Source organism: Indicator indicator, chromosome 24 (assembly GCF_027791375.1).
Source record: "Indicator indicator isolate 239-I01 chromosome 24, UM_Iind_1.1, whole genome shotgun sequence".
In the NCBI taxonomy this organism is placed as follows: Eukaryota; Metazoa; Chordata; class Aves; order Piciformes; family Indicatoridae; genus Indicator; species Indicator indicator.
In genome coordinates this window covers 4,201,624-4,222,693 of record NC_072033.1, presented here as the reverse complement: position 1 = coordinate 4,222,693, position 21,070 = coordinate 4,201,624, and the positions used below count along the sequence as shown (strand labels likewise).

Genomic DNA, 21,070 nt, shown 5'->3' with positions numbered 1-21,070 from the left:
GAACCAACAGACCAAGCCCTACTTAGGCATTCAGCCTTCTTTTCTTCTCTGATTTCTTACCGCATGAATGACTTTGGGCTGTTTTAACCACAGGACTCTCTGCACATCTTCATGTGCCAACCTTCGTCCAAAGATCCACTGGGTTTGATTTTCAGATGCCAGATTAGGGGGGGAAATGGACAGCGGAGAAAACTCCCCTCTGCCAAGGACAGCTACAAAGCATATGATCTGAGAGAGAAATCTCCAGCCAAAGAAAAATAAGAGGGAAGACTCTGCCCTCCACAACTAATTTGCTGCCACATGTAGTCTTTAAAAAGAAAAGGGCAGAGAGGGAAAAAAAAGCAGAGAGAGAAATAAAGAGGGTGTAGGTGACAGCCTGGGCCTCCCCAGGCCCCCTGCATGTGCTGGCTGGGGAGGTGAGTTCAGGTGATGCCTCTTCCTGGCATTCACCTCTCAGAGACAGGTCTGGGTGGATCAGTATCCAATCCCTTCTCCTCCCCACAGCCCACATGGGGAGACTGCCCAGAGCAACACCCCGAAGCAATGTACTCAGCTGTGGGCAGCTCCCCACCTCCCACCCATGCCAAGTTTGCTTTTCTGCAGAGTTCCCCACAAGCCAGGAGCATGCAGCAGGATGAAATCACTCCCTGGGAACTCAGCACCTCTTACCACTAGGAAAGAAATCAAGGCCTAGCACTTACAGGCAAACACAATTTCCACAGAACACAAAACAGCTCTTGTACACCAGAGCTCCAAACAATACAGGGGGGAATTTTGGATCTTCCTGCACTGTCATTTAGAAACAATCCATCATCCTTTATTAGTGCTGCCAAGAGGGGGATGAGTTACCTCCAGGGACTCACACTTTATGTGTAAATTTTGATGAGAACGTGTTTATTGCTGTGCTACCTGCAAATGATACCACAGCTTCATGGTTTCCAGAGAGAATGATAAAAAGGATTTTCACAACTGGAATGAACTCCCCCTGAACTCTGTATCAGGTGTGTAAAGGCAGCATGCCCATCATACACAGCTCAGGTGCGTGAGAAGGGAGAAGACACAGGGCTGAGAGGATGAGAAATGATTCATGCTCTACAGCTTCCCACCTTAAGCTGTGGGCAGAGCCTGTGTGCTGGATTTCACATAGGGCTTTGCACAAAAAATACTTTTGCCATTTTAGCTGAGCTACCCAAGGTGTCCCTAGAGGCTGCTGCAGTCTGGGTCCCCCTGTCCAGGGAATTCTCAAAAGGAAGGGCTGTGGTGCAGAGACAGAAACTGAACTCCCTGGTTGTTCACCTATGTACTTAAACACTTGTGAGAGTGCCTAGGACTGGTGTTTCCTACAGCCTGAACTTCTACAGGCCTGGGAACAGATTTTGGCAGCTCAGGTTTTTCCACTTATTCCAGGCTTTGTCAGTGTATCCTGATCAAGTAGCAGCATCACTCGAGACAAGCTTGTCTAAACTGAGATCAAACACAACCCTTTTCCTGCCACACAGCATCACATTCAGAGAATGCAGCCACCCCCTGGGGTATACCTTGAGAGCTGCCCAGCTCATGATTGCTGCACTACAACAGTTATAGAACTTGAGGTAACCAAACAACCAAAGCTACTAAAACATCAGTTTCTTCAGAGCTGAACAAGGATGAAAAGCTGGGAGGGAAAAAAAATAAAAAATCAGTTATGTGGATGAAAAAAAGTTCTTGAATGTTCAGAAATATTTCATTTCAACATCGACCTTTGTCTTGGGGACTAGAGCTGGCTCCTGGGGACAGCTGTAGCTCAGTTCCTGTTCCAGTTTACAGGCTAGACTGGAGAGATGTTTTCAATGATGCACAGTTAGTTCAAATGGAAAGAAAACAAACAGGCACCACAGGCAATGAAGAGCAGGATAAATCCTCTCTCTTCATGTGCAGAGAATGAAGCCTTGCAGCTCCAGTTTCTGTGAGCAGCCTTGTCGCTCAGAACATCTATCAGAACTGGCCCCAAACTTGTGCTTTTCCTCCTTAAGGTGCTGATAAGAAATAAACATTTCTGTAATAAAATGAGTTCTGCCATGTGCCACTTCAGTTTTGCAGCAGTTAATTTCAAACTCAAGAAACACTGGGAAGTTATCAGCAGACATTGTATGCTGGGATTATCAATGGAGCCCTGCTCCCCACAGAGCCATTTCTGGCAGATGCCTTCCCAAATGCTGGAACTCCTTGTACTGTTCAGAGACAGACTGGGCTTACATCAGAAAGCTCTGCTGGTGGGGCATGGGGCACAGGCAGGAAGCCTCTTGGTAAGCAGTGCACATGAACCACTGAGCCTCCCCCAGCTCTGAAAGAATACTGCCCATTTCCACAGACTCTTTACTTTCTCATTTCTTTTGTTCCTGACCTCTGAGGACAGCACACTGCCCCAAACTGCAGCTAATCTTACATTTGCAGTACTGTAGCTGTGTGAGCAAGCAATTTGCTTCCATCTATCTGGGTAGCTCAACGTCCAGCATTTGCATTCAAACTCATACGTGCAAATCAGAAACAAGCCTAGGATCTCTCCCTTTGGATCTTCTCCATATGGAATATGGTTTGCATCTGTGTTCAATCAAATCAGTTGCTAAATGTCACAATGCCCTCATTCACAGGTAGCTTAAAGAACATTTAGCTGGTAATAAAACAATCTGGGCTGTAGAGTAGAAGAGCTCTTCAGATGTGTGGCACTGTAAACGCTGCTGTAAAGGATGCATGTCACAGCCACACTGGCATGAACAGACACTGCAGGAACAGCAGCACAGGCTGCACAGAGCCAGTGCCATGGCTCTTCCTTGATAAGGAGACGTGGCCCTTCTCTGTGTGAGTGTCCAAGGGCACCATGTACAGAGAAACCCTTTGTGAGCTGACTGATGGTAGATTTCTGTTTGCACACAGATAGATTTCATTTGCTATTTCCCCCCTCACTCCCTTTTTAATTCAAGTATTTTTAAATGATCATTGGTAATTTGAATGGTGTGTCATCTGCACTGTGCTCCTGCAACAACGTCCAAGCCAGCTTCTCCTTCTACTCAGTCTTCCCCTTTCTGTCTCAGTCTCTGTGACAGCAGGCTGTGGTTATTTCCCTCCCTTCCAGGAAAGAGCAAGTAACGAAAATAATGAAATATTCTTATTTTCAGTATCTTCAGAACTAAGCTCTGGCAGTGCTAAAGAAGGCTTTTTCTTCCAGCTTATGAATACACAGCATGAGAGAGGAACATGGGTGTCTTAGGAAGTTGTGGCTGCAGACAGCGGGGGGCCTGTGGTATAGCCCAGATCAACACCACAGCAAGCTTTGAAAATCAAGGTTGTGTCCCTGCGCTTCACAGCTCAAAGGGACCCTGACAACAGCAAGATGTTCTCCAGGCCTCCTCTACTGCCCAAAAGAGAGTAAGTTGCAATATTTAGGAAAATAGATGGCTTGCACTGCTAGCATTCAATTAAATACTTAACCATTGGAGGAGGAGACAGCCAGGTTCAGCAGAGGTGGGCAGGAGAGCATTTATCACAGCTTCCTGGCAAGCCAGCAGAAACTGGGAGTCCATGAACACTCAAAAGGTCGAGCAGCGGACTGAGATGAGGGTCTTCAAAGGGAGACCATCACGAGCACTTCTGAATGTGCTTGAAATAGAACAACAATGCTGAGATCCAAGATGCAGCTGTATCACACAGGGTTCCAGGGAGAGCTCTCTCCAAGGACTCTTTGCTCACCTAGCACTAATACAATAAATGCCTGCAGGGTTCAGCTGAACTGCCTGGCACTTCACAAGCTTGTGCATTCTTACACCAGCAAGCTGTTTTCCTACAGGAAACAACACTGGCTGTGAGTGATGCAAGGAAAGGCCTCAGTAACTCCCAGTAGAGTGTGCATTACTCTGTGCTATGAAGAACATCTGGCTGAAGACCTGCATGGTCATTCAGAGAGGTTCTTTGCAGTGCTTGAGCTCTCTGACAAGCTAATGTTTCCTGCAGTAAATATTGCCTTCTCCAAGCTGCTACTTTTTTAGTGAGAGGTTAAGCACTCATCAAAATTACCTCCCACCAGCTATACTCCAGTGCCTTGTAAGGTTCCAAATCCTACAACATCTGCCTGCATTTATTGGGCAAGAAAACTCATAAAATGTTGCATGGCTGTCAGCTGTGGAGGTATTTCAAGACTATCTGCCCTGTTAAAGGAGAAGAAAAACTCAACCCATATGTACTTTGCAACATATTTGTCGACTGTTTGCCATCAGGCATAACAAACCCTTCCCCAAAACCAGCCTCATGTTTCTGTCTGGAAGGACTCAGTCCAGGGAAGAGCACACTCTCTGAACCTAGGTAAAAAGCATGATTCTGCAGTGTCACAGCCCCTGACACCAGCAGTGGCTGCCCCTAGAAGCATGAACACCTCCTGCAGATACACAACCCATTTAAATGATGTCCGTTTGTCTCCAAGTACAATCCTGTTCAGCCCTACTAGCCTGCCCAGGTGCTAGAGGGCAGTCTGAGCATTGACATCAAACATTTCACAGCACAGCTTTTCTGAGTCAAAGCCCTTCCCCAGCTGCCTGCTTCTGGGAGTACTCAACGTAGAGAGCCTCACAGAGCTTTAATAAGTGATGACCAGAGCAGTTTAAGGGCCTGGCTTTTACCATCCTTTTGAGCCTGGTCACCTGTATAGCTCAATCCAGCTCAACAATGGTGTTGAAAGTGCTGGGATGGTTTATATCTACTCTCAGGATTTGAATCATGGCAAAGACATTAAATTTTATTCCTTTTTGGGAAAGTGTTCCTTTTAACCACTTCTACCAAATGCTGCTGCAGCCATAGGAATCAATCACAGTCGATTGTCTTCAAAAACAAATCACAAGAGATGGGAACATCCTTACAACCACAATGCAAACTGTTTCTTTGCAGCCCCTTGTTTAAATCAGCAAAGACTTTATTTGGGTGACTCCAAGGACATCAAAGATTAAAGGTTCCTCCAGCTATTTTCATCCTGGACACAATTCTCCACTAATAGAAACCAAGACATGATAAAAGAAAAATGGACTTGCCACCTCCTGTGTTGTTTAGTGGCTATGAGATTTCAGTCCCCTGGTCAGCATAAAATCTAACTGCCCTATAACACTGGGGATAAAAATTGACCTCAGTACTCCAGTGCCTCCAGAAAAAAAAGCACAGCAGTGGCCAGCAGTGAGTGTCAGAGAAAAGCATAAAAAAAGGGACAAACCCAGCATGATCTGTGTCCTGGAATTGCCTGATCACCTTGAATTAATCTGTCAGCTATAGACTGTGTGCCAAGTTTATATCCTCCTCTTTTTATCTTTAGCCACTGTCGATGGACTCTTCAGACAGTGCAGGTATTCTTGTAGCTCTAGAGGTCACAGTGCTGTCGTACAGAAATGTCAGTGCTCAAACCCTGCCAACACAAAGAGTGCATCCAAATCAGGTATAAAAGCCCTTGCTAGAGTGCTGCTTAGTGCCAACACAGCAGTTAGGAAGCTCCTGAGTTGCACGGTCTGTGCTAACTGAAGCAGGGTCAGACCTTATCTGTCCACAGCCCTCATCTTTGATGATATGCCTGCATTTTATTTTTTCCTCCAGAGTATTACCTCACACAGCCCCTGGAAATGAGATAGGACAGAAAGCAGCAACAGCACTGCACCATCATCACAACTCTGGTGTTTCCTAACTGGGAAGTGCTTGTCCACGCACATCTGATGTTCCTTGACCCAGCTCTTCTATAGCCTCCTAGACATTGTCAAGAGACCATGATTAGCTTGACCAAATCTATTTAGTGAAGCTTCTACAACATTTTAGCATTTTCTATGCCAGCTGCATGAAAAGCTGAATAACAAGGTCAACTTCACAATTTCCCAAGGTTTTTCCCTCCTATGGTTTGGGTTTTTTTGACATCTGACAAAAGTGATGAAAACAAAATCCACCAACAGAAGCCTCTGTGACATCCAAACACTTCTGACATGAGCACAGGCAGAGCAGAAGTCACAGATGATCTGCCAGCTCATTTCTCTATTACAAACACAGATGCTCTCCCCCCTAGCTTCAGGAGCTGGGGTCTCCTTCCAGTAGCCTTTTTCCCAAGTCCCTTCTTGCTTAACAATAAACAGGGAATGAGCTCTGAATGGAACCTCAAACAAATCAATAAATGGGAGAAGTCAGAGCAGGGTTTTCTCCTTGGGTAGCAGTAGCACAGATCCTTGCAGCTTACACTGCATCACTGTCAACACCTTTGCCTCTCCCCTTGACTTCCCGCCCCTGTAAGATTGCTCATTTTAAAACAAAGCAAATGTAGCATGGTCAGCCCCTGGTGTTCAAGAATCTTTGAAAGGGAGACTGCTGTTATTCTGAGGACCCTTGTATTTACACTGTAAAAAGTGAGGTCTGACCCCTCCTGAAGAGAGGCCTCTCCCCGCTGAACTCGACACAGAGCGGGGCAGAGCAGAGCTTTGCTGCCGCAGCGTTAGGCTGCAGCTAATGCAAACCAGCTGTGGAGCAGAAGCGTTTGAAAAGAGGCTGCTCATTTTCTACTGAGGTCTGAGCTTTATGAACCCAAGGCATCTGAGTGACAGTTTGCTGAGGACATGCTCCTGCTCTCCTTCATTTTCTGGGACTTCAGATGGGTTCACTATCTGCATGCCAAAGCGTGAGCCACACTTCTCAAGTGCAGACTGAAATTTCCCCTTCTCACACATTTCATCACGAGGTACTTAAAGAATCCAACTTAAAATTAAACATGCCACTTCCTCTGCAAAACTCATGCATGCAGAGCTAACTGCTCATGCCAAAGAGATATTTATGGCCTCATATTAAATATGTAACACAAACTGGCACACAACTGCAAGAAATTCAGGCAGCTCTTGGAAAAACATTTGTCTAGATGATCCAGATATTAACAAGAGCCAAAATCTTTCCAGCACAATAAAACATCACAATTGATTAAATATTCAGCTTTCACTTGGTCTCAGGCCAGTAGAAAAATTCATGGGCAATTCATTCCACAGACATAAGCAATGTATGTAATTAGTGCATTGCAAATCAGCACTGCAAAAAAAGAAAAGCTGCTTTCTATTCATTCATTATGTGACAGCTGATCAGAACAAACTCTACAAAGAAAACAAATTCTCAGCAGTAGCAAAGAATTTCACTGGTAGGTCTTTGGCCCCAAATTTCTGCCTGTACCAAACTCAATACTGCTTTGCAATTCCTTGGCAGAGGAATGGCATCCCAGTCACATAACTGGATTTTCCTTTGTAACACAAAAAGCATTCTGTGGGCAGACTGATTTGGAGAATAAAGAAAACCAAGTGGTCGAATCCTTTCCTGCTCAGTGACATTATCTGCAGTGGTTTTTGGCCACCGTTTTAAGTGTTGTGCAGCTTCCCAGTTTCATAGCAGCTGTCATTTTAGCAATAATAACTGAAGAGCAAGGCCTTGCCTAGGGATTAATGACAAGCTGAGAAGAGATGGCCTGATGTGCAATGAAGGGGTAGCACATGCTCCTGCAGCCACAGGAAATGCTCCAAGCTGGCTGCTATTGCTGCCTCTGCAGAGCTGATGGTTTCCTACGCTAGCTAATGTGCTGGAACAGTTTTGTCTTTGTATTTTATATAGCTCATTAAATGATAGCTTTCTTATATGCCAGAGATTTCCCCCTCACCCTCAGCAAGAGCTTTCCTCAACTGCCAGGGAAGACAGTAAGCTCCTTGGGGCAGAAGTTGAACGTAATCTTTGTATCTTATGTTCAACTTCTATCCTTGACTAATAACTTTAGCAAAAGTCTGAGCAAATCACTGTCCTACTGAATTGTCAGAAAATGCAGAAATGTGTGCTGAAAGGCACAACGTGCTCCTAAAATCTGGCTTAGGGTGTTGCTTGGGGATTTGTTGCTGTAATGGTACACTTACATGAGGACTGATTATGAAATTACACGGACCTTGAAACAACATTTATTTGCCAGCATTGCAAATTAATCACTTCAAAGAAAAAAAATTTAATGCAAGCACTGGTTAACAAAAAAAAACCCAAGCAACCAACCAAACAAAAATTCCCAAAACAAAATCAGAGATAAGTAAAATCTCTTTCAGAGTAACAAAATGAATAAAAGATTTCAGTCTATTTGAATGTTACTCAGATTCTGATGGTATATTACCGTATCCACTGTTACATGGCAATTAAAAAAACATTATTTCAATCTATGGTAGCTCTGTGATATCTTTTCTTGTCAGTTTTATGAGCTATGGAACTTGCCAATTTCATCTTTTATATTTTTTTGTGCGTGTGCCATATTGCATTAGCTATCTGGCTTGTTAGCCCTCCCACATTTAATTTATTTTCATAGCAGGGAAGTACAAAAATAGATCTCCCCTTCTGGTTGGCTGTAAAATCCCTTTTTTCTTTACCACTTGATGACCAGAAGAATATTCTGTCCTCATTCTTCCTTTGTAGTGGATTCTGTTCTCGCTCAAGAACCAGACTATAGTTGATAAACAGAGTTAAAAAGGAAAAGCTGAGTGCTACCCCCTCATACCTGTGTCATCTGTGTTTGCAACTGTGATGGTTTGAAACTGTCTTTTTAATTTTTCCTTGCAAAGTTCAGAACAGAGAAAGTGAAAGAATGTAAATAAGTCACTATTGGGTGTAAGAAAGCAAAATAACGATTGTTCTAAACACTTCCATTGGATAGATAGAAATGTTTAAGAACTATTACCCAAAACAAAGTAGGCATTCTGCACATTCTGCGTTCGGCAGTGGGGGCAGTTGCTGGGCTGTCTGGCTGCTGTTTCTTCTTCTCTTCTGGCTGAAGATAACACACTCACCTTGGCAGCTAAGTTAACAACTTTCTGCTTAACTAACTCTGCTTCTCTGTCCAGGGGGGTCTGGGGGGGAAGCTCCTGGGAGACGGAGGCCCCTTTGGGAGGGTCCCCTTGGGGGGAAGCAAAGGGAGATCAGTTGTGCTTTTTCTGTTGATTGTATATATTTGTAAATGTTGTGAATTTTGTATATTTGTACATATTCATTGCATTTCATCGTAGATTTTAGACTCTGCTTGTAAATACAGCCTTCATTTGCTTCCAGACTGGGCTAGCCTGGTTACTGTCGGGGGAGTGGGGGAATTTCAGCTCACACCGATACAGCAACAAAAGCAGGCTTAGGAGAGGGAGAACTGGGCTTCAGAAGCATGTTGCCACAATAGCCAGCAGAAAGGTGAAGCTGCAACACAGCCCACCTGTCCCTGCCAGAGTTACTGCTGGTGCCAGCCAAACATGAGAGGAAACAAACCAGCACCACCACCAACTGCATTGAGGAAACAAACGAGCACCAACTGCATTGGCACTTCCTGAAGGAGAATGTTTGTCACAGAGCCCGGTGAGACAAAGTATTTGTCACCCAAGAGGTGACTGGCAGAACACACCTACAACGGCTACCTGTTTGCTGGCTGGACCACGTAACTCCTAGACAAGACAGTGAGGAGAAGTCACAGAGGCTCAAAATTCAGTCTGACCCCTTGCAGAAGACTTCACTGTGTTGCTCTGGGAGCTGGTTCTCAATGGAGGCAAACAATATCAACATAATTTCACTTATGTACTTGAGCTATCACCATCTTACAACACTTGCAGAGATGAGCTTAATAAAGTCATTCTCCCCTCACCCTTAACATAAACAGAAAACTGAGCAGCACAAGCCCCTGGAGAAAATTGTCCTTGCTTATTACCCTCTTCAAGATCTCCCTTTCAACATAACACAGTAAACATTTTTTCCTTGAAGTGGAGGCTAAGAGCTTGACTCTTAGAAGTCCCCCTGAAAACTGAATTTATAAAAATTCATAAATAAAAATTGCCCTTTTCAGCTGGGTTCGCCCATCACCCAGAATCCCTGCCCAGGCCAGACTAAAGGCAGTGATGGAAACTAGGAAAAGTCTCAATGGTCCTGGAGCTAGGGCATGGAGAGCTGCTTGCTTGTATCAGTGAACTGAGGGACCAGCTCCCCAGCCCAAATGCTGTGGTGTGGGAAAGCAGTGAGAAAACATTCCTCAGTGGCACTCAGCACAGGAAGGCTCCCAGCTCCTCACTCAAACCTTTCACTAGCACTCAGGAAGGTAAATAAACTGCACAGTCAGTGAGCTCCAGTCCCTTCCTCTCATCAGCAAGGAGAAGAAGGGTGGAAATAGTTGTTTACAACAGGAAGACACATTCACTCGGGCTCCCTTTGCCTTGAAATAAGCACCTGCCACTTGCAGAAACTGTTTTTCTTTGTCACCTTTTGCATTACTGAGCTGGCCCCAAAATCTGAAAAGCAGAGATTTCAGTCAATAGCAGAGCACTGGCCTAGGGAACGCTTGCCCAGAGGACCTAAAAAGGACCACAAATAATATCAAAAAAGGAAAGTGAGACACTTCAGATCTCTCCCCGCTTCCATGGCTTCCACAAGAATTTGGGAACACCATGCAATTCCTCTTTGGTTTTCTAACTCTTGGAAAAACCTTTGAGGGAAGGATGAAGCCAAGGCAGAGCTTAGTGTGCATTTACCTTCTCCCCATGGAAGTCAATCCTCTTGGAGTGATGTCTTCCCTCCAGTGAAACAGCCTGGCAGAGAGCAGGTGACAGACAGACTGGCACTGCTGCCAGGAGACCTGCTGCAGTTGTGCCTGAGCTGCTTTTAAACCACCCAGTCTCGATATGTACAGCCACAGCAGTGTGCTGCATGCTCAGCCTGCAAGGCTGATGAGCTTCCTGACTCTTCCCAGTCACCAATACCTAAACTACCAGAGGTATGATCACTTGTGCTGCTGCCATGTCTTTGACAGCAAGGAAAACATTTTGATCTCTTGGAAATGTGTTCTTAATGCTTGGCTCAGTTCATGCACTCTTGGCAATTCATGCTTAATGCAAGGTGCCTTAAAATGCAGCTGTGCTGAGGTTTAGCAGAAGACAAAATCTAACCTTTGCTTTTACTAGCCAAGTTCAACACAGACACCAAAGTGCACTCACAACACAAGGCCTACAGGTGAGGAATGAAACTGCAGTCCCAGAGCACAGAGATGGTAACATTTTAGGGATAATTTTTTTTCCAAAATATATTCATTAATTCTTATATGTGAAACAATTGATAAAGCTGAAATGGTTATGCTGTGGCTCCTGTCATCTGCTGTTCTTTCATCAGTCTCTTGACAGCTGGTGTTTCATACAGCTCCTCAAGTGGAATGACCAGAAAAGAACTTGAATTTTTAGAAAGAGAAGTATGTTTTAGCCTTTCTGCTTCTACAATGAAACCAAAGTGTTATAAACCTGGACAAAGAACTGTCTGTGAAGCCTTAAGGGAATCCAGTTCGTTGGTTTATAGTCAATTATTAGTCTAACAGCAATGAAAGTTATTCTAAACTTACTAAATTCTAGCTCAGTAACCTTGAGGAAGAAACTTCTGCTCTCAGCTCTGCTCTTTTGAACCTTACCTCAGAAGTCTGTAGGTAATTAACGATGTTGGTACTTTGGGAGTTAAAACAGGCAGATGCATCCTAGCAGGTATCAGTTGTGTCTTAACAGCAAACCAATTTTTTTTTTCTTAGTATTAAGGTATAAGCTTTTGGGAAAAAAAAAACAAAAAACAAAAAACACAACAAACAGTGGAGAGAATCTCCAGCAGTTTAAGCACAAGAGCAGGTTGTTCAGGACAGCACAAAGCAAGAAGCATGATACTTAAGAGTCCTGTTTGCATGAAGCGTAGAAACACCTTTGTTTTGCTTCAGAATGTAGGAATTTACACTTCTGCAACAATCCCAGGTATGCACTCACAAAATTAACTAAGAAGTCTTTTAAGAGTGGACAGATACATTTTTATGCCCAAAGGAAGTAAAAGAAAGACCCTCTCGTTGAATTGGGGAGAGATACAGAACCATTTTCAAAAATACACAGGACAGTACAGAACACGTGAATCCTTAACACCTAATACACATACAGGATACATGACAACCCCAAAAAACCTTTCTTCTCCCAACCAGACTAAACTACAAGCCCCAGTGCTCCTTTTCTGCCCCCCTGCCTCACTGTCTCCCTTCCATTAGGCCTAAACAGGCCTAATGCACAGGACAGATGAGTCAGGCCCCTGTAGGCTTACTCCCCCCATATGTTACCAGATCGGAGCTCCCACCAGAGAGAGCAGGCTGGAGGGAGAAAAGAGACTGAGTTGGCCTTGCTGCCAGTTTATAAAGAGATAGCAGAGTTAGGGGATTGAATCACAAAATTACCATTTCCTGGGTCCACCTCCTGGACTGTCTAGCCCCCCTTGAGGACTTTCTGTCTCCATGGTTCAGACTTCCAGTGCTTAAACCCATGACAAAGTCCAAACCAAACAGTCTTCTGCAGAGAGGCAAAGCTCCCTCTGATCAGAGGCAAGGTTCTGCTAGGGCGCACTTGTGATCAATGCCAGAAGTTAGTGTCCTGATGAGCAAACCAGATCTATGCAGACCTACCTCCTTCCCTATCTGGGCTGCCCAGACCTAAGCTTTTGATTGTAATTGCAGAAGAAGAGGTGGTTTAATATGGGGGTACAGGGTTCTGGCTCCTCGGAGCACATCCTGCCAGGCACCAGGCTGTACTCACCGTGCATCTGGTACGTGTAGGGCGCTTGCCCGGCTGCTGGGGCACTGAAGCTGGATCCGTAGCTGAGAAACCCACTCTGCCCTGGGGAGTGGCTCAGGCTGTCCTCTGTTTTGATGCCTTTGGGGCATAGAATAGGAACCAAGAGCAGAACATGAGTGTCTGTCATATAAAGCAAGTTCAGGAATTAACAATTTTTCCCAATTAATCTAATAAACTCTTCCCCACCACTACCTTCTTCCCCCCAACTCCCATACTTTCTTACATTTTTTGCAATGATCTATATTACCCCAACAGAGCTCTTAAAAAATAGTTAAGTAAATTAATCACAAATAATATTTGAATCAGCTGCATCCTCTACCAATACATGAATGAACTTTTGCTAGATGGGAAAACAATCATCACTAATACTGTTTTCAAAACCAGTTTCTGAACAAGTAGCTTTGATTTAGAATTTTAAAACACTCACTGACTCCGGAACCTTCTGAATAGATATCAGATGCAAGCAATGATTAACAAAGCACCAGGACCTTCAGCAAAACCTCCAGACTTGTTCTCAAAGTTATCTTTTACTTGCATTGTATTTTCATGGATTGGTAGCAGAGTATTTCCTGGCAAGCCATCCAGGAGGGTTATCATCTATTCAGCTAGCTACAGCACACAGCTCAGCAACAACAGGTAAGCCCTGAAGCCACAAAAATCTTTTCATTACTATAAACAGGCAATTAAACTGAATATTTACAGGGAGAACAGCAATAGCTGAATTAAACATTGCAAGATGAAACCTTTGCTGGTTGCTGTTTTCTCCCCAGGTTGTACAGCTGTATTATTAAAATAAACAGCTGAAAGGTGAGGCTTGTTGTGCAGCCTTTGGGCAGCAGCCTTCCCTCCTCTGCACAGCCGATTTGCACCAAACAAAAAAAATGCCTGTGGGACACACCCTGAGAGCTGCGACTGAACAAAGCCCCTGCTGATGCTCTGCCCCTGCATTTCCACCCTCGTCAGGCTGCTGTCATTTTTTAGCACTTGGAGGTGACCCTGCCAGAAGCCGAGTGACACTCCTGTGCCTTTCACCAAACCTGCTGCTCTTAGCTTAACGCAAAACGTGCCGAGGCTGCATCTGCTCAGGCTGGGAAAAAGCTCTCCCAGAGCTGGTTTTCTCTCACAAAAAGAACTTCTTTTAGCAGTTGCAGTGCCATCTGAGTACAAGTCAGCAACAAGCTGCCCATGCTACACTGTGAGGTGCAGGAAGGTTCCCTGGACAGTGAATTGTCAGCGCAAGCATCCAGCTCCACTGCTGCTGGAGAGGCGAAGGAATCTCCAAACTGCTTCTCACAACACCCCAAGCTTTCCAACTACCTCAGCACTCCACAGGCCAGCATTCAACCTACCCCAGTTCCCATTAATCTTCAGCAAATGGGCCCTTTTGGAAGGCTAAAGATTGTTGTCAGACAGTGAAATAACTTAGCACCAAATTAATTTCCACACAATGTTCTGTTTTGTCTAGAAACTGGCTGAGTTTTGATTTTTGTGCCTCCAAACAATAGTGCTTCATTGTTCTTGGTTGGCAGCCAGGTGGAGTTTTTCATATGCTGTGTTGAGTATCTTAAGAGAGGCTGTAAAGGCTGGGGGAGGGAAATCACTGCTCAAGGATGCTAAGAGGTCATCTGCAGGATTTATAAGCAGCATATGGGCCTGACACATGTATGCCCTAAAGACTCCAGGCAGTAGCAAATGGCTCTGCTTTCACCTGCTCTAACAGGACAACTGTTCAGAGTTTGCCTTGGAAATCAGCCAGCCGATGCAAACACATAAGTAGCTCCAGGAAAGGGTCTCAAAACATTCCTCTAATCATCCTGGTAGAGCTTCAGCTCTGCCAAGCCCATTTCCCTGGCCTTCCAGACTGTTGCATTGAATTTCCTTTCAGTAAAAGCCTTGTCAATGGCTGTATAAAAGCTTCTTGTTGGGAAGAGATACTTTATCTGCCAAGCAAAGGAAGGCGTTTAAGAGCACAAGAGGAAACAGGAGTGGGACCAAAAGCATGAAGCCATTTTAATGCTGCAGCACTCACAGGATCAGCTGAGAAGAAGGAGCCCAAAGCTTCCTGTTAAAAGAGCTGTACCTAAGCAAGAGCAGTGTCTCTATGGTCTTTAGGAATGGAAAGAACTTTCCAGCTCCCTCAAGAGCTCAGTGTTTCCATGCAGAGCTTGAGGACACTCTTAACAGGTTCACCAGGCATTCCTCCCTCACTAGTGCTGGTTTAGTTAGTCCCTGCCTGAATCCCCCAGCTGCTCCTGTGCAGCACAGTCTCCCCACAGCTGCTGGCAAGGCTGTGCAGGGAATCAGGGAACAAAGTTGGCTGGGGTTAGGAAAGTTTCCTGCACCTACAGCTAACAACCATCCATTTAAATATGAAACACCTTCCAAAACTGAAATACTCTGTGGTTTCACCCATGCCTTCTTGGTTCTTCTGTAACAACAGAAAAGAGGTTTTCTTGAAGTAGCTTGTAGCATTGTAACTCCAGAAGGAACCAGGGCAGACAAGGTGTAGTTTACCTAAATATCAAACTGCAAGAGACTTTGTCTTGGCAGTGAGTCATGAGAACACTCACCAGCTACTCCTCCTAAGCAGCACATCCTTCTGAAACTGAGTTTCTCATCCTGTCTCATATCCTGCTACTGACTGGCTCCAAACTGTAACTCAGGATACCAAGAGTTGGTAGATCAAATGTTTAACCAACTCAGATTTTTCTCTAAGCCTAAGAAAAGAACATTGCCAGAACAGAGCTGATCTTTCATCCTGAGGCTTAAGACTTCAAATATATTTTTGTAGGAGCAAGAGGACAATGTCCCCATAGGGAGCATGAGCTCAGAGTACTCACTGTAGGAGGGGATGCCATAGGGCTGCCCTGGAGGAGGGTAGGCAGTATACGCAGCAGCCTGCTGGATCCCTGTGCTGTACTGAGTCTGTCCATAGGTTGCCATTGTTGGGAAGGATGGAACTGCCACTATGTGGGGATAATGTCTGTTCAGAAAGAAAACAGAAGGTCTAAGGCAGCAGTTACTGCACAGGATCTTCTAGAGCACATGTAGAACACTTCCAGACATTCTTATAAATGGTCAGAATTGAGGAGACTGGCCAGAAGTTTGCTCCAGTGTATGGCTGCTGCTATGAGCTACCTTAATGCATGGGGACTTTAAAGACTGTGCAAAACATGTGCAAGCTAAAAATAAAACCAAATAAAATCCACACTCCCATGTTTCACTTTTCATTTCAAGTCTGCCAAACAAGCAAGTGTCATGGGAACCCCCTGACATTTCAATACGTCCCTCTGTGGTCACTCATAAACACAGCAACATTCAAACTGATGAGGTTTCAACTCCCAGGAGTACAAAAGCACAGTCAACAGTACCTCAAACCTTTCACTCCATATCTAACAAGATTAAGAACCAGTTACTTCGCTGGGCCAGAGACGTGCAGAGGAACAGGTGGATGGGCTTAAGGCAAATGCTTCTTGAGGTGACAGAAATCTGCAGAGAGGGGTGGTCAGCAAAACACAGTTTGTAAATTACAGCACTTGGCATGAGCACTCACTTGGTGGAGTACAGATGGAGAGGACACTGTGGTGCTGCTTTGCTGCTGCCTGGAAAACAAAATTAAAGGGTCTTGGATTTTCATCATGCTCTACAGCCAAGCTGGTACCACTGTGTTTATCTCTGCTGGGTTGAGAAAAGCATACAGGAATGAGAAGACTTTGTTTCCAGTGAATCCCACAAACTAAAGTAGGTGAAAAAGTTATTCTCCACTTAACAACAAATACAGATTCAGTTTTTAACTGAGGGTGATACTGATTGGTTGAGCTACCAGTTTCTTCTCATGGGACTGATATCGATCACAAAGCTGGGCTTTGGCTGGCCGACTCATATGCTGAAGGCTACCAAAGGCTACCAAAGCAACCACCATGACCACTGAAGTGATTTAAGCTCTTGTGCTTTGTTGGGTACATTCCCAGAACTGCTGTGGTTGAATGCACTTTTGTGACCCACCCTTCGCTCTTCCTCCTCCAAACTGCTTTCCTGTGCCACATCCCTCTCATTGCACCTCCTCCACAACAAATCCAAGCCTTGTGCTTTTTCTGATCCCACCTCTCCTAAGCTGTGTCCAGTTCTCCCCCTCTGGCTGAGCACACCCCCAAAACACCACTGGAGGGTAAGTACCACAGTCCCCTTCCAGTGTCCCCTGCAGATACTCCCTGCACTACCTGCTCTGTGCACTGATCTGTTTGCAGTGGACAGCTTGGGCAGGGTGCCACTGGAGAGACTGTGAAAGCTGTACAGCCCCAGTCACTACAGAAGCTCCCTAATCACTGACAGAAACAGAACCATAAGGGCTCCTCCTTCACACTCTTGCAAGCCCTGAAACACCTTACAAAAGTAAAACCCACCAGCAAACCCCTGCTCCTCTCCTTAGAACACAAGTGGGTACCAGTAACCTATTTCCCAAGCAGCAAGCAGAGAGATTTAGTTTTAAAACCACTGTCAAAGGATGGTGATGTACAAATGTACAAATTCATCCACACACACCAAAAAAAGAGACTGGGTTTCAAATCCAAAGCTGGGCTGGGCTTACCTGGCTCACCTTCAAACTCCCTATGAAAAACTTGCTTTGACCTACCTGAAAGAAAACAGTTCAGAAAAATTAGGATTTTAGACTGGGAAAACAAAAGCTGTACCATTTCTGCTACACTGTTCCTCACTACCAAACAGAATTCAATGAATATACTTTTTTCAGGTCCCATTCATGTAATTCATAATGCCTTTTACACCTGAAAAGCAGCAGAGCAGGCAGTTTGAGCATAGATATCATTTTATTTCCTATTTGAAAAATATTACCTATTCAAATCTTGCCTTTTTGAAAGACAGAGGGCATTGTCTTTGCCAGGAAGACATGCTCCTGTCATTGCCAAAAAAAGGCAAATTAAACCTTGTGTTTCTACCCCAAAGTGCAGCACTGCAGTCAACAGGGGCACGTGAAAGTACTGGTGATACTTGTACATCTCTCAGTAAGTACTTGTGAAGATAGGAGACCAGACATCTATGTAAGTATTGTGGCTAGACTTAGAATCATAGAATTGTCAGGGTTGGAAAGAACCTCAAGGATCATTTAGTTCCAACCCCCCTTCCACAGGCAGGGACACCTCACACTAGATCAGGTTGCTCAGAGCCCCATCCAACCTGGCCTTAAAAACCTCCAGGGATGGGGCTTCTACCACCCCCCTGGACAACCTGTTCCAGTGTCTCACCACCCTCATGGGGAAGAACTTCTTCCTAACATCCAATCTGAATCTCCCCATTTCTCATTTTGCTGAAATTAAAACTCTCTGTAATGCAGAGCATACATTTGTGTGCACTTAGTGCACGACAAGCTCTGGCACTCTTAAGTCTTGACAAACACACCAGTATTTTCCTTTTCTTCAAATTAAACCAGAAGCATTTTCAAGGCAAAGAGCATAGCCTGGGTAGCACAGGGGATCACTCTGCAGAAAAAGAGCCAGCAATATTTTTATGAGAAACACATCAACACGAGTTGTCACTAGCAAACCAGTGTGCAAGAGTACAACAGCTAGGTTGGCTCTTGTTTGTGTCACATAACAAAGAGTTACTGCACCAACAGGCATAAAAAAAATGTAGTTAAAAATCATTTCTAGCTCTAATCTCTTCTGCAAACACATCCACTTGAAAGGATGTTTCCTTTAGATTGTTATCCCTTCAATTGCTCCTGTACATAGGCAATCATGTTGTACTTGATTTAACCAGGCAATTTCTAATGCCTTCACAAACATGCAAGCAAAACACCTCCTTGGCTGTTAAGAGCCCAAAAATGAAGAGTTAAACACACTCCTGAAGCATAGCAGCCAGTGCCTTCTCCTAGCTCCCCTCTAACAGGAAGGCTGACAGATCCTGACCGCAGCAAACAATAGCTGGGATTGTACTAGCAAGAACTAGTTCAGCTGCATCACTTGCCAATAATTTTTTTAGCAGATTTAACATTCTTCTGTTTCCTTCACTTGAGCAGCATGGTGGGGGTAGAGGGGGGAGAGAAGGAGAGCAGATAAATTTCCATCAGAGCCTCAACCACTGAAAGAATTTGTCCTTGGTACCTGCCAAATGTGAAACTTCAGAGCAGAGGCTGTTTGGAGATGATAGCAATGATCTCAGAGCAATGCAAAGTGGGGATCAGAGCTGCTTTGGCAGGAAGTTTTCTGGCTGTGATCTGTTGCTGGGCCCGGGAGCCTCCACGCTCCCCATCTCAACAGCCATCAAAGCCCAGGGCTCACGTTCACATCACCACTGGGGCTCTAGGGGAGTCCAAAGCAGAACAACCAGCTCTGCACAAAGTCTGTTTTACCCCGGCAGTTACTCCAGTGGAGCAAACACATCCATGCACGTGTGCATGCTATGCACCTACTACACACAGGTATGCACCAAACAGAAAACACTTCGCTTTGTCTGCATTCAGTTTGCATTGCTGAACTGAAGTATTCAGTCACAACTGAAGTGTCTACAAAAAAAAAAAAAAAAAAAAAAAGGGCAACTGAAAAATCTCAGTTGCTCACTATACTGCAGATGAAACTGGCAGTAGGAGAGACCTTGCCCATGTCCAGTTGCCCCTGGTTACATATACACACACCATGGTAAAGCCAGAAACAGTAAGCAAAAGAGGCAGCCTACCTTCTATGTCATCTGGAGCTGTGGCATAAACGTTAGAAAGGTTAAGCTTCAGTCTGTCAGGGCACTCTCTATTTACAGTCAGGCTGGGTGATATCACTAGATCTAGCATTTCCTTATACCTGAAGGAAAACAAAGGGAAAATATAATTTATTCATTAATTATGCATGCTTACTAATGATTCTTTTTTTTTTCCTAAGAGTATAAATATTAAAGCTGATTACCTAAACCCAGGCTTCATATAAATTCCACATAATAGCATTCACTAAAGTTTTCATCAACAGGCACTGCTGAATTAACATGCAGCACTGACTCCCTTGGAGATTACCCTCTGGTTTATGCCTTCCCTTTCTGCCTGTATCTTGCCACACAAAATCTCCATTTCCTGATCTCTCTCACGCCGTCAGAGCAGGAATGGCCACACGAGTGGCCAGTGAGGCTCCAGAACACACTGATAAGGCTGAAAATAAAGCTGAGGGCAGTTAACAGCACTGTTTAGTCTCACAGCAGAATAAAGTTAGCACTGGTGACAGGAGCAGTTTTCCAGGGGACACCTAAACCAAGTCGCTTTGCTACAACGTCCTGACCGCTGGATGTGTTCCTAGAGGATCCTACTTTGGCAGGGGGGTTGGACTGGATGATCTCTGGAGGTCCCTTCCAATCCCTAATGTTCTGTGATCACGTGGCACTGACACCAGGACAGTCCCCTTTACAGAAGTAACCTCATCCAGTACAACCACAGACCTCAGATGGCCAAGAGGCAGGACTTGAGCGCCCAAAGGAAAAGGCAGCTGGTGGTGAGCGCTCAGCCTGCGCTGCGGTGGAGGCTGACAAACTGCATCACCCACACAGCTCAGCAGAGAGAACCAATCCTTTCAGGCCCTACACACAACATGACTGAGTCTGCTCATCTGAACACCACCATTTTCAATGCATGTGTCCAGCTCCAGCCACACATCCTGTCAGAAAAGGGCTTAGGAGTGTTGGATGTTTGGGCTGGGTACAAAATGCAGCAGTAAGGGCAGAGATTTGCATGCCTGCATTGACAGGTTTGGGTAAAGACAGCAGAGTGAGCACAGCAAGGGAACCTGTGCTACAAGAGAACTGCATAATAGCTTGTATTCAAAGCAGGCTTCCTGGACAAAACATTCTGCTCTTGTTTCCTGTGCAACCAATACCTGCACCTGTACCTGTGAAGAACCCACTGGCCAAAGAAAATGGGAAGCTAAATTAGCCCATTAATTGTATATATATTTTTAAATACTCACAGTGTCATGGAAACCTATTGGAATTGTCTAAGCCCACACCAATGTATTTTGCAGCTTCAAGTACAAAACAGATGGTGGTAAGAGGACAAGTCACAGCAAAGATGCTATGCCCTTCACTTTCTGCAGCCACAGCCCATGCCCTTACTTCAGTTCCCCAGAGTCCACTGGGAGGAACTAGAGCTATCAGGGCAAAGCATAACTGTGCTTTGGGACAGAGCAGGGCCCAGGCAAGAGCAGATGGGAAAGAAGGCAAATGATGGTGAGCAGATCCAAAGCACCTACGAGAGGCCTGCATGGGCTTCCCTTTCACCCAGCACCAAACACACCACCTGCAAAGGCAGCTGGCACACCCCTGCTTCAGGATGGGACCTATCTGAGCTGGATTACAAAGGTAGCAATGGCAATCCACAGCACACCTAAACCATCATCTAGTTAAAAGACAACAGCACATAAGCCTGA

General features: G+C 44.9%; 1 protein-coding gene across 2 annotated transcripts in view; it reads right to left on the bottom strand.

Moving 5' to 3' along the window:
- The window catches only part of EYA2 (EYA transcriptional coactivator and phosphatase 2), a 49,251-nt gene extending 29,793 nt beyond the window's left edge, over positions 1–19,458 (bottom strand). Inside the window, exons 1-5 of one of the 2 annotated variants that reach the window (XM_054392132.1) lie at positions 19,347–19,458; positions 17,245–17,289; positions 16,210–16,258; positions 15,497–15,639; positions 12,618–12,734 (exon numbers count right to left, since the gene is read on the bottom strand). In XM_054392132.1, the coding sequence (XP_054248107.1) occupies positions 12,618–12,734; positions 15,497–15,639; positions 16,210–16,258; positions 17,245–17,289; positions 19,347–19,455 (463 nt within the window). In that variant the 5' untranslated portion in view covers positions 19,456–19,458. The remainder of the gene's footprint in view (positions 1–12,617; positions 12,735–15,496; positions 15,640–16,209; positions 16,259–17,244; positions 17,290–19,346) is intronic. The other variant, XM_054392131.1, reaches the window with a different exon arrangement.
- Positions 19,459–21,070: the final 1,612 nt, after the last annotated feature.